Source organism: Theropithecus gelada, chromosome X (genome assembly GCF_003255815.1).
Source record: "Theropithecus gelada isolate Dixy chromosome X, Tgel_1.0, whole genome shotgun sequence".
Classification (NCBI taxonomy): domain Eukaryota; kingdom Metazoa; phylum Chordata; class Mammalia; order Primates; family Cercopithecidae; genus Theropithecus; species Theropithecus gelada.
In genome coordinates, this window is record NC_037689.1 from 81570042 (window position 1) to 81584561 (window position 14520).

Genomic DNA, 14520 nt, shown 5'->3' on the forward strand with positions numbered 1-14520 from the left:
CATTGTTGTGTGTGTATCTTTAAGTATAATGAAAGCATTTTATTCATTTATTTGACCAAAAAATGTATTGTCTACTCTATGACTGGTACTTGCAAATGAGGCAGATGAGGCTTCTGCACCCTGGAGCTTAGCTCTAAGGGAACCTTTGCCTATGCCAGTAATTACACTAAACATTTACATTGCTTCATTTGGTCCCTGTAGCCATCTATAATACCTACAAAAGTAGCTATTAGTATTGCCATTTTACAATGGGAATTGTAATACATTCTGATTTCTCCTGAGATATGAGAAAACTGGAGAAAAGATTGACTTTCTTAAGGTCTCACACTTAGTAAATGGTGAAGCCTGAGTTTGAACCCACATCTGTCTGCCTCTTAACTATTGACTACATTTCCCCCAAAGTGTCACATGGAAGTGAGAAACTTAATGGTTGCAAACAAAGAAAAAAATACCATCCCTGGGACTTCTTGGAAAGCTGTATCTCAGGGGATTGTAGAAAATCCCCTCCCCAAAATAGAAACCATTTAACTATGCAAATGAACCACATGATCCATAGTATATGCAATTCTTTGTGTTTGTTTGTGAAAGTGAAACTTAGATTTTTGCCCAAAAAAGAATTGTTTAATCCCAAGGATTTAATTTGTAATTTTATAGATAGAAAACAAGAATAAATATTGCCAGAATTAACTTCTTAGGTTTTCAATTCCTAAAGTTTGAAAACATGCAGATTCTGTAAATCCACCTTTCCCTTCATTTTCAATGGAGAAAATCCTGACTCCCTACTTTAGAAAGTGAATAGTGTCCTGTGTTATTTTATAGAGGTCTTCTCATAGAATTACATATTTTTCATGTGGTTGTTTTAGATGAGTATAGCTAAAAATTTTTAACATCATGCATTTTTAAACTATAGGCAAAATTTATACCACCTCTTGGTCCTCGTGGAAGGCCGTATCTGCATAAAGGGTAGAGATTCTCCATTCATGCTAAGCTGTTCAACCAATACCAGTTGAATAAAATGAGGACCAAGGGACATCACTAAAGGGCATTTAAGGGAAATGTTTCCTTTCACTATTGACTTTTACTGTTAATATTTAAAGAAGAGATGTTTTAATTATGATTGGTTTTTCTTTCATTATAATAAGTCATCTAGAATTTATCTTCCACCTGGGACTCCAGGTTCCTTATCATTCAATTTTAGAAGCAGGTAGGGCCAGGCACAGGTGGCTCACACCTATAATCCCAGCATTTTGGGAGGCCAAGGTAGGCAGATTGCTTGAGGCTAGGAGTTCAAGACCAGCCTGGCAATATAATAAAACCCCATCTCTACTAAAAATACAAAAATTAGCTAGGTGTGGTGGTGCGCACCTATAATCCCAGCTACTCAGGAGGCTGAGGCAGGAGAATCACTTGAACCTGAGAGACAGAGGTTGCAGTGAGCTGAAATTGTGCCACCCCCCTCTAGCCTGTATGACAGAGTGAGACTCTGTCTCAAGAAAAAAAAAAAGGAAGCAGGTAGATCTGCAGTGAAAGAGAGCCCAACAAGTGTAATTTACTCCTTTAGGCCTGGTGATGTGGCAAAAGCAATGCATACACACACATATTCATAAATAAATATTTTAAGCAATACAATTTTTTAAAATTTCTCTTTCATTTGATGAGAAGGGATGAACCCTCTAGAAATTTGCATGTGAGAACAAGTAATTATATAGCCTTCCATCTTCATCCCTGATATGGTCTAGCTTTGTGTCCCCACCCAAATCTCATCTTGAATTGTAATCCAAATTGTAATCCCCACGTGTTGGGGGAGGGACCTCATGGGAGGTGATTAGATCATGGGGGCAATTCCTCCATACTGTTCTCATGATAGTGAGTTCTCATGAGATCTGATAGTTTTATAAGGGGCTTTCCCCCTCTCACTTTGCACTTCTTCCTGCTGCCATGTGAAGAAGGACATCTTTGCTTCCCCTTCTGCCGTGATTGTAAGTTTCCTGAGACTTCCCCAGCCCTGCAGAACCTCTATAAATTACCTAGTCTTGGGCAGTTCTTTTTTTGTTGTTGTTTAATTTAAGTTCTGGGATATATGTGCAGAACGTGCAGGATTGTTACATAGTTATACATGTGCCATGGTGGTTTGCTGCACCTATCAACCCGTCATCTAGGTTTTAAGCCCCACATGCATTAGGTATTTGTCCTAATGCTCTCCCTCCTCTGGGCCCCCACCCCCTGACAAACCCCAGTGTGTCATGTTCCCCTCCCTGTGTCCATGTGTTCTCATTGTTCAGCTCTCACTTATGAGTAAGAGCATGCAGTGTTTGGTTTTCTGTTCCAGTGTTAGTTTGCTGAGAATGATGGCTTCCAGCTTCATCCATGTCCCTGCAAAGAACATGAACTCATTCATTTTTATGGCTGCATAGTATTCCATGGCATATATATGCCACATTTTTTTTATCCAGTCTGTCACTGATGGGCATTTGGGTTGGTTCCAAGTCTGCTATCGTAAATAGTGCTGCAATAAACATACATGTGCATGTGTCTTTATAGTAGAATGATTTATATTCCTTTGGGTATATACCCAGTAATGGGATTGCTGGGTCAAATGGTATTTCTGGTAGATCCTTGAGGAATCGCCACACTGTCTTCCACAATGGTTGAACTAATTTACACTCCCACCAACAGTGTAAAAGCATTCCTATTTCTGCACAGCCTCACCAGCATCTGTTGTCTCTTGACTTTACAGCATCATGAGCACAAGCTAATACATTCCCCATTTCATTACAATCTGAGAACTGATAAAAAATTATTTACAAACTTATTCTACCTCTCTTCATTTGGGTCACAGCTATACTACCTTGATAATCACTAGCTCACTTTCGCCCAATGATTAAGGTAACAGAAGCTGCTAATTCATTCTATAAGCCTTGCACTTTGAACTCAGCCCTCTATAAGTAAGGTATTTGTGTTAAATGCTTTTGTTCTATTTAATAAACTCTTATCCTGCCTTTCGGGGTATGGCAGATGTAAAATTACCTGTTGTTTCTGGAAAATGGATGACTCAGACACTAATTAAAGTTACTGTTAATGTTAGCCACAGGTGGAAATGAGGCCAAAGTGAGCCATTCATTTATTCTTCCTAGTTTGATGTGCCTTTTAAAATATTAAATTCAAGAGGCATTAACTGTGTCAGAATGTAGGATAATTAGGAAGAAGGAGATACTGTGCTTCACTGAGTTATCCTGAAACCTCAGTCAGTGAACTCACCCTGCCTGTCCTCAGGATTTGTTTAGGGTTGCAGTGGTGAACTGTTGTTTCCTCTCACCTAATCCTTAGGACTTAAAATTCAGGTAGTTAGAGGGACAGTTCTTATATTCTCCTTCCCTTCTCAACTGATGTCTTTTATGACTGCTGAACTGCACCAAGTAGCCCTGCCATCATGACAGTCCCTCCCACCTTGAGCAAACAAGTCTTCATAGGTATATTGTTTCATTTGTATCAAGGAAGACAGTCTTCTGGAATTCTGTGAGTTTGTGCTGTTTCTCTGATGTGCCTCTTCTCTGGTCTCTTGTTATGCTGACTGATCCCTGCCTCCTGGAGCAAGTGACCTGATTCTTTGGCAGCAGTTGAATAAGTTCTGATGCTAAAACATGCTCTGAAACTCTCCAGAGATAGGAAGACCTTGCTCCTAAATGGAAATCTTGAAAATTACACCCTTTAACATCACTCTGCCCTGAAAAGAAACCCAGACTTGACTATAATCTGGGCTTCATAGGATATTCTAACATCAAAATTCATATTATTCCTCTCAGCTGCTCTCCACCATGCACCCCACCAACCTCTGCCCTAATCCTCTCTCTCCTACATTCTTTAGTCACTGCTCTGTCCCTTCAGTGTAACCTAGAAAAACTACTGTTTAGGTTTTGCTTCAACATGTTATGGCTTTGAATGACTGTGCCTGACATTGCTATACACCTAGCAGCTGCCAGGACTGATGAGCTGCCTCGTTGTGGCGTGTTGACAAGGACTATACAGAGATTTAGTTAAACCCGATATCCAGCACCTGATGAAAAAGCCTGATGTTAAGTTGGCTGGACTTTGCTCTGTGTGCACTGTTAACCCATTGTACTACCAGAAAAGAGCCATGTCCATTGGTACTTAAAGAAGAGCTGAAGGACTGGGCACGGTGGCTCACACCAGTAATCCCAGCATTTTGGGAGGCCAAGGCGGGCAGATCACTTGAAGTCAGGATTTCAAGACCAGCCTGGCCAACCTGGCGAAACCCTGTCTCGACTAAAAATACAAAAATTGGCTGGGCATGGTGGCGCGTGCCTGTAGTCCCAGCTACTTGGGAGGCTGAGCCAGATTGAATCACTTGAACCCAGGAGGCGGAGGTCACAGTGAGCCAAGATCAAGCCACTGCACTCCAGCCTAGGTGACAGAGCAGGACTTAATCAAAAAAAAAAAAAAAAAAAAAAAAAAAGAAGGACTAAAGGAAAGAACTGCTCAAAAAAGCTATATCAAATAACCAGCTAACAAGTTAATAAGCAAAAGGGCATGTGTGTGTGCCAGGGGCTAAAAGCAATGTGTTTGCCTGGAGGTGATGCAAGTGCCATTGCATAGTGAGCCAGAAGCTAAGGGGTTTGTGTGTGCCAGCTCCCTGTTGAGGGGGATGGGGGAATAGAGAGGGGAGGGAGACCATGTTAAATATGTTAGGGGTAAAGTGGAAAAATATCTATCTTATTTAAATACAGGCAAGCCTCACTAACTCAGCCTAATTAGAGGAAAGCCAGTTTGAATCATGGGATATTTTTAAATGCATTTTTATTACTTTCAAGCACTGGACATGCTAGTAATTCAAACTAGACTAACAGCATAGTACAGCACCTCAGGGAAGGGGCTTTAAGAATCATTTGTAATTAGCATATCAATTATTTGTATGTAAGTGTATATGCACAAAGTGCATAAAAAGTTTATTCTCCTAAGTAGGACAAACATTCCCCAGTGCAGTCCTGTTTACACTATTAATTTGCTTAGCCAGCCCTTTTTGTGCCAAGATAGATGTATGTAAGAAATGCTTATTTCCTCAGGGAAGAATGAATCGCTTCCCTGTGTTTAGTCCAGTAACTAAGAAGCGGAGCGCCACTTGATTGGTTTGGGATTTCCAGGATATGGAGTTTTGAATTTGCATACAGACTAGAGAGATTTCATATGGAGAAGATCTGGCAGCCATTGCCAGAGATCCAGTTTCCCCATCTGGATTTCATTGACGTGATCTGTATTTCATCAAGCAACAGGACACTGATCCTAAATGATCCACCAGACACTCTAACATAGGCATGTTTAGCATACATCCTGCCCCAGAAAAATAACTGTTAAAATATGATGAGTTGGAGTTATTCTATGTGCAGTACTTAAAAGTAATAAAAATGCGTTTCTTTTTAAGTCCCACAAAAACCATGCAATATCAAGTTAATGATGAAAATCAATCCCCAAACTCTTTCTTGCACACCTCATTGTATGACGGCATTGCAGAGATTTCCAATCATCTGGGAAAGGATATTATATTTTGATGAGCTGCGCCAGGTGCTAACTATATGGCAGGATTTCAGGCTTTGAATCTTAGGAAGGCCCTCAGGGGTAAAGAAGACTAAGGCAAGGGCTAGGGGCATGTTTATTGTTAACAAATCACTATTGTTCACCTAAGTTCAAAAAGTGAGCAATTGAATTGGAAAAGAAGAGGTATCAGTTATATAAGGAAGGTAGAAAATATGATTAGGAAATGAGAAACAGAGATATAGGCCTGTATTCCCACCCATATGTATTAAACTGTGCTCTAGGTAAATTGTGAATTCTTCAAGGCTTAGAGAGTAAAAACTAAGTGCAGAGAGCATAAGCACAAGCAGTAAATATACACACAAATGTTGTAACTATAGTTTGGAATGACTCCAACACTCCCCTTTCCCCCAAGGGCATTGCTATCCAGGGTCTACAAAGGCCAAATAGCTGTTTGGCTTCCAATCTGATTTTTTGCCTAAGAAATCAGAGAAGTCGGTTTCAATTTTAATAATATATTCTCCCAACATCTATATAACAGAAAGGCACTTGTATTTCTGTCCCTTCTTAAAGTGAATTTTGTGTTTGGTGAAAGGTAATAGATTGGCAGCACTGGAAAATGAATTACTGTATTCCCAGAACAGGTATAACCCAGCAGTGACACGATGAAATTTCTCTCTGCCTTTGGGGACCATTAGAATACTATTCAGGAAGTCACTGCTCTGGTGTGCTGTGCTGAACTCACCAGTATCCTAGTGGACTGAAATAATTAACATAGCACTCCAAGGGCCTGACTTGAGGCCATTCATTTATTCATTCAATGTTATGGAGTGCTTACTATATGCCTGATGCTGGGAGAAGACTTTCACAAATGTTATATCATTTAATCCTCACAACAACCCTGTGAGGGAGATAATATTATTGTTTTACAGAGAAGGAAACTGAGGTTCAGAGAAATGATTTGTCCAAGTTGCCATGCAAACACTGGATCCAAGCTTATCTGACTCCAAATCCAGCATTCTCCCTGAACTGAGTGCTGTAGGGGTTGCAAAGGGGGAGAGATAAGACATATGGTCAAATGGTGTGACACAGAGCAGAATGCTCTACACTATGAGCACTCCTGGTGGTTACAGAGCGGTTAAATGACCTACCCCAGATCAAATAGCACAGATAGCCTTAGGATTCATATTCTTTAGGTCTTCTTCCATTTTTTGTTTTTTAACTTAGCTCTCCAAACCAGCCTACCTCTCTTCCCACCCTACCCCCTGCCCAGATAATGTACACTCTGCTTGCTAGGTCATCTGGCCTCTCAGAATGAAGAGAGCCAAAGACCATTGGGATTTAGTAACAAGAGCATTGCATTCGAATTAGAATTAGTGTTCTAATTCTAGCTCTGACGATTCACTTCAGGCCACTGGTAAGGTGCCATGCAAACACTGGATGACTTTAATTCTGGATGACTCACTTTCCGTTGTGTGAATGAGAATGGTTTACTTCTAAGAGGTATAGTGAGAGATAAGTAAGAATATGCTAAAAATAGTATGCAGCCCTTTCTGTTGCCAAGGTGACACGTAATTGATGAGTAGAATTACCCACTACAAGGCATGTTAGAAAGAGATGCCCGTTAGAATCTATGTTTCTATATAATAGACTCAGCAGTGAGAGAAAAGATGCCCCTTTAAAATGTTAAGAAATTACGTCACAAAAATTGAAACAGCAAAAGAGATATGAGGTTGTTTGCTGGTTGGTTGGTTGGTTGGTTGGGGAGCTTAAGGTTTGTCTTTTATTTTATGGATTTGGTGTTTTTTTTGTTTCATGTTTTTGGAAGTTCATGGAACCAGTGCTGCTTGTTTGATGCTAAAAGCAGAAAAAGAAACTTAGAGAAAATTAAATGTCTTCTGAATATGTCCAGGAGGCACCCATGTTCTCCAACAAAATGACACATCATGCTCACTGCAAGGCAACCTCCCTCCTCCCAAATCCCTGCATCCCTGAACCATTTGTAATAGATATTCAGAAGTCACTGAGGCATTTACCATATGCTGCATCCCCTGGCAGGTTGAGTTGTTGCAGAATGAGTCAGCAGTACCTGAGCTCAAATAGGATTGAGGGAATTTAGAGAAAACATACCTATGGAAAGTTGAACGGCTCCCATTTGGGACTGACTAGTAATACTTTGGGTCCTTAACACAGTCTGCCTCTCAATCCCATCAAATGCAATAGGTTTAAAATTTATGTCTTAGAAAGGGGTTTTGCTGCTGGCAATAACTTTTCTCAGGCTGACATTGATAATTCAAAGCTTTAGTAGCAAATATTTTTCTCTTCTCTCCCTCTGCATCCTACCCTTCTTGGTTTTTCAACTTTGAATTTCTCATTTCTTTAATCTCTATTGAGGGAGTCTCTAGAGGGTGCTGAGAGTGTCTGTTGGAAAGCATGAAGATGACAAGGCTGGTTTAGACTGGTGTACAAGGTAGAAAGTCAGGAGACTAAACCTTCTGGGAGCATGAACCCATCAGAGGTCTTGCTAGAGGGACAAGTTAGGGTTACCACACTCCACCACCAGTATTGGTTAAGGGTGACTATAACGCCATTGCTCTGGTATCCCATTGCCCTGAGATGAATCTTTTAGGATATTGATTATCTAAATAACAACAGCAACCAAAAAAAAAAAAAACATGTTCAGCCCCTGATATTAGAGGTAAAGAAGCACCAGTGAAAGATCTCAAAGGCACACAGTAGAAGCTATGGTCTACCCTGATGGAATCAAAGAAAAGAGAATAACTCTATGATTTTGTTCTTGGGCTTTTATTTTATCCAAAAGCATCATTAATGTCACCACCCTGGCTTTTATTCTCCTCAGGCATGAACCCCCTGCCCCAAATCCAGGCCTGTGGAAGCAGCTGCCACAGCTTCTCTTCCTCATTTGCATAGCCTTGTCTGAAAACTAGACTACTGAATACTGAAGGATCAGGTTTCTCATCAAGAAAACTGCATTTTAAATGAATATCTTGTATGTTTATAGGGAAGTTACTAATGTAGTGTAAAGAAATGCCTGTTCTCCCCCTCCTTTCTGGATAAGAGATTTTATACTTTCACAAGATGAAAAATTAATGATTTGCGGTGTAGCAAACAGTACTGTTACAGTGGTTAGGGAAACTTTCCCAAAAGCAATCTGGAGTGACATTTCATTCATTTATTCATTTAATGACTATTTATTGAATGCTTACTATGTATAAAGTATTGATTCTACCCTCAAGGAAGTTAGTGGAAATTTTAAAATGTTAGATAAATAAATAGAGATTGATTTTCATATTCACACACATTTAAATAAATAAAACATAGAAAATTGTAAGAACCATAAGAGATAGAATGCTGTGGGTATTCAAAGAGAGAAAATACTTCAGAAAAAGGCGTAATTGAGGAGGTAACATTTGATCTGGTTTCTAAAGGGTAGCTAATTACTCTGTCTTTACAAAGTGTGTGAATGTATATGAGTGTTTATAAAATCTGGGTCAAGTTTGAATATACAGAGATTGTAGGGAAGGATGTTCTACACACAGGGTACAGCAAGATCAAAGTTGGGAGAGTCTGAGCTATGCACAAAGAATAGCAGTGGTTTTAGTTTGGCTGGACTGTAAAGTGCATGAAGGAGAAGTTGCAAAGAAGATTGGAAACGTGGGTGGGAACCACATCATGGAAGAGCTGGAATTCTTAGCTATGAAAATTTGTACCATATTCTGTAAACATTTTGGGAGCCACTGAAGGTTTTAGAATGAGGGAATCATAAAATCAAAGCTTGCTTGGGAAGGTTAACACTCTTCCCAGTAAAGTTTTGGCAACAGCGTCTGCTGTTATATTGAAATAATGTGGGTAAAGTGACTGACATAGTATCTGATGCATAGTAGCTCAGTAAGTCATGGAAGCAGATATATTGTAGTGGTTTAGAGCAAAAACTCTGGTGCCTGAATGCCTGGGTTCAAAAACCAACTCTGCCACTTAATAGCTGTGTGATTTTGTACAGATTTCTTAACCTCTCTGTATGGTAGTTTCCCTGTCTGTAAAATAGGATTAAAAATAATACCTGTTATGAATTATTATGAGGGTCAAATGAGCTAATACATGTAAAATACATAGAACAGTGCTCTATTCTGAATAAAGTGCTCAATAAATGTTGGCTGTTGTCATCATTATTATCATTCTCATTCATGGAGTAGATAAAATTTAAGCTCGCCTTTAAAGAATGGCTATGATGTAGACATGTAGAAAGGTAACTTTCAGGCACAAGTAAGTACATGACAAAAGGCATACTTGCAAGAAAATACAAGGTGAGTGAGGTGAATAATGGAGAGTTCAGTTTGCCTATAGAATAATATAGGTTAAGTTGTTATTGGAAAATAAGATTTTAAAGGTAGGCCATAGTCAGATTACAAAGCACTTTGGATCACAGCCTAAGAATATTAAGTGTCTCTAAAGACAGTGGAGGGATGTAAAAGGTTTTTGAATTAAGAAGTAACTTTATCAAAACTATTTCCCTAAGGAAAATTAATTTGATGGTTATATGTATGAAGGATTGGAGAGGGAAGAGACTTGAGGCAGGGAAACTGATTAGGAAGCTATTGGTATAATCCATGAAGGTGGTCATAAGGGCTAGATTAGAGTACTGCAGTGGGAGTGGAGAGGAAGGAATAGGAGAGAGATTGGTAGAAGACTGGTAATTGGAGAGGAACAGGAAAAGGGAGGAATCTGAAAGGGTGACTTTCAAATTCCTCAGTTTTGAACATGGGTAACTGAAAAGATGGACATCATTAACAGAGATAGGGAATAGAAGAGGTAAGATGACAAGTTTAGCATGGTCCAAATGTAGCTGTAAATCACAGCTGACTTCTCTTCACAAATTGACATATCTAATCCTAAAATGTATCCAGAAATCTGACCCAGAATAGCAAAAGCAATCTTGAAACAGAAGGACAAAGTTAGAAAACTCAAACTTCTCAACTTTAAAACTTACTACAAAACTACAGTAATCAAAGCTGTGTCGTGCTGGCATGAGGACAGACATATAGATTAATGGAACGGAGTTCAGAGTCCAGAAATTAACCCCCACATTTATAGTCAATTGATTTTACACAAAGGGGCCAAGACCATTCAATAGGGGAGAGGACAGTCTTTTCAACAAATGATGATAGGACAACTGGATGTATCAATATATAAAAGAATAAAGTTGGACCCTTACCTCACACCATACATAAAAATTAATTTAAAAATAGATCAAAGACTTAAATGTAAGAGCTAAAACTGTAAAACTCTTAGATGAAAACATAGATGTAAATTTTCATGATGTTGGAATAGGAAGTGGTCTCTTGGATATGACACCAAAAACAAGCAAAAAAAGAAGAAATAGATAAACTGAATTTCATCAAAATTTAAAACTTTGTGCTGCAAAGGACACTATCAAGAGAGTGCAAAGATAATCCACAGAATGGGAGTAGATATTTGCAAATCATGTGTCTGATAAGAGACATATTTAGAATAAGAACTCTTACAACTCCGTTTTAAAAGATAACCCAGTTTAAAATGGGCAAAGGGTTGAAATAGATATTGTTTCAAAGAAGATATACAAATATCCAATAAGCACGTGAAAAGATATTCAACTTTATTACTAATCAGAAAACTGCAAATCAAAACCACAGTGAGATACTACTTCACACCCACTAGGATGGTTATAATTAATTTAAAATGAAACAAAACAAAAAATAGCAAGTGTTGGTGAAGATGTGGAGAAATTGGAACCTTCATATATTGCTGATGGGGATGTAAAATGGTGTGGCCACTGTGGAAAACAGTCTAGCTGTTCCTCAAATGGTTAAACATAGAGTTGCCACATGACCCAGCAATTCTACTCCTAGGTATATATCCCCAAGAGAATTGAAAATGTGTCTACACAAAACCTGTACATGTATATCTGTAGTAGTATACTATAGTGGCATTATTAATATCAGCCAAAAAGTGGAAATAACATCAACCGTTAAATGGATAAAATGTGGTCTATCCATGCAATTGGATATTATTCAACCATAAAAAGGAATGAAGTACCGATACATGCTACAACACAAATGAACCTTCAAGACAGTCACAAAAGAAAGCATTATATGATTCCACTGATATGAAAGGTCAAAATTAGACAAATTCATAGAGACAGAAAGTATATTAGTGATTGCCAGGGGTTAGGGGTTGAAGAGTGGTGGGAATAGATAGTGACTGGTAATGGGTTCAGGGTTTCTTTTGAGGACAATGAAAATATTCTAAAATTCATTGTGATGTTGTGTGCACAACTCTTTGAATATGCTAAAAGCCATTGAATTGTACACTTTAAATGAGGGAATTGTATAGTATATGAAGGTCAATAAACTTATTTTTAAATTACTTTTAAAATATATATATTTTTTACTGGAACTGTAGCCCCTGATAACTAGCTGCAGATTCTTTAGTAGAATCAACTGTCAGTTGCTTCTAAGAAGTTTGAAAAAGATAACAGAGAAAAGGCTTTTGGATATGGTAATCTAGAGGTCTCTCTACCTTTAAGAGAGCAATTTCAGGAGAGCAGTAAGATCAGATTCTGGATTGCAAGAAGTATGTATAGGTGGCCAGTATGTGGATAAGTTGGACAATGCTGAGAAGGGGAGGGATAGATGGGCAACTTGTAACTTATAACCTACAGGAACTGAATCAGCAGGAATTCAGGGACTGAAGATGTAAGAAAAGAGCTCATTGGTGATACATGACCCTTAAAGCAACAAAAGAGGATTTAGTGCTTAGAGGGATAAATTAAGCTGGAAGGGGAGAAGAAATATGATGGAGGACATTTTCAGGTAGAGAAAAGAGGTAAAGAAAGGCACTCATTACACGTAGCTTCAACCAGTTCTGTCCAGTATGAGGCAGAAAAATTTGATCCAGAAAGATACACAACAAACTTAATCAGCAGTTACCTCTGGGGTGGAAGTTGAGATGGAAACAGGGAGATTTTTCACTTTTATTTGATAGACCTTTATTTATTTATTTATTTATTTATTTATTTATTTATTTGATACTGTGTCTCACTCTGTTGCCCAGGCTGGAGTGCAGTAGTGCGATCTCAGCTCACTGCAACCTCCGCCTCCCAGGTTCATGTGATTCTCCTGCCTCAGCCTCCTGAGTAGCTGGGACTACAGGTGCCTGCCACCACGCCCAGCTAATTTTTCTATTTTTAGTAGAGACAAGGTTTCATCATGTTGGCGAGGCTGGTCTCAAACTCCTGACCTCAAGTGATCTGCCCACCTCGGCCTCCCAAAGTGCTGGATTACAGGCATGAGCCACCGTGACTGGCCATGTTTAATTTTTTATATCAAGAATGTCCTCTCATTATATTTGTATTTTTCAAAAATTAGACTAGCTGCTGTATGAAATGTAATTCTTCATCACTTGGAGGTAAAGTGAAAGATGGCCAAGCTGTAGAGAGTGTGTGGCCCATATTAATCACTCAATTAGTGTTTGTAGAATTTGTTGAATTGGAGTTATAAGCATAAACTCTAATGGAAACAATTCACTTGATTTCTCAGCTTCCTCCAGCAGAACAGAGAGAAAACTCTGATGGTGTGGTTCATCCAAGGGCTTAAGGACTGACAAGGCAAAAATGGCAAAGGTGTGAGGGAACTAGGGTGCTAAAGTAAGTTTTCAAAATGACTAATTATATTCCCCAGAATGAGTAATGAAGCATATGAAGTCAAAAGATAGGCTGACCTGGGCATGATGGCTCACACCTGTAATCCCAGCATTTTGAGAGGCCAAGGTGGGAGGATCACTTGAGCCCAGGAGTTCGAGTCTAGCCTGGGCAACAAAGTGAGACCCCATGTGTACCCCCAAAAATTTTTAAATTAGCTGGATGTGGTGGCCTATAGTCCCAGCAACTTGGGAAGCGGAGATGAGAGGACTGCTTGAACTCAGGAGGTCAAAGCTGTAGTGAACCATGATCATGCCACTGATCTCTAGCCTGGGTGAGAGACTGAGACCCTGTCTCAAAAGAAAAAATATTTATACGATGGTGTACTTTGAAAATAGGGGGAAAACAACTAGGGAATAGAAGTTACAGTAAGAATAAACAGGAAATGCAATAGGAATTGGAAAGATAGAAAATTGTAGATGGAGAAAGTAGTTCAGAGTTCAGGATCTTAGAAGAAGAGCAATTCCAAGTGCTTCTTTATCAGGCCCCAAAGTGTGTCTATGATTAGGAATAAAGTAGAGTGCAGGTGGACATCACTATTGTTGAAAAGATAAAGAAACTGTGATGTTAGAGAGTTAGGACAGGCATAGGGGAAAGAATAGATCTCTTGTTCAATACTGTGAACCCATTGCCCAACCTAGTACCTATAGTAGGCATTCAATTAACATTTGTTGAATGAATGAATGAAATGAGTGAATGAATGAATATTATAGCATTTATCACAATTACTTGTTTTCCTGTTTTCTTCCCCTAATGGACCAGAAGCTTCTTGAGTCTTGCTTATTTCTGTGTCTCTAGTTTTTGAATCAAGGTTTGAGTGAGGGAATGAATATTGAACTGCAGAAAATGATGACAAGGAAATGGAGAATGAGAAAAATTGTGAACGAGGTGCTAAAATCCCCAAGGGGGCCGGGCGCGGTGGCTCAAGCCTGTAATCCCAGCACTTTGGGAGGCCGAGATGGGCGGATCACGAGGTCAGGAGATCGAGACCATCCTGGCTAACACAGTGAAACCCCGTCTCTACTAAAAATACAAAAAACTAGCCGGGCGAGGTGGCGGGCGCCTGTAGTCCGAGCTACTCCGGAGGCTGAGGCAGGAGAATGGCGCAAACCCGGGAGGCGGAGCTTGCAGTGAGCTGAGATCCGGCCACTGCACTCCAGCCTGGGCTACAGAGCAAGACTCCGTCTCAAAAAAAAAAAAAAAAAAAAAAAAAAAAA

General features: G+C 39.3%; 1 protein-coding gene across 4 annotated transcripts in view; it reads left to right on the plus strand.

Moving 5' to 3' along the window:
- Window positions 1-14520, plus strand: part of HDAC8 (histone deacetylase 8) — a 239932-nt gene that overhangs the window by 92206 nt on the left and 133206 nt on the right. For 2 of the 4 annotated variants that reach the window (XM_025373007.1, XM_025373009.1), the window contains one exon: window positions 8408-9720. The exons of the other annotated variants lie outside the window; for them this stretch is intronic. In XM_025373007.1, the coding sequence (XP_025228792.1) occupies window positions 8408-8495 (88 nt within the window). In that variant the 3' untranslated portion in view covers window positions 8496-9720. Of the gene's footprint in view, window positions 1-8407; window positions 9721-14520 lie in introns of those variants that run through there. 4 annotated transcript variants of the gene reach the window in all.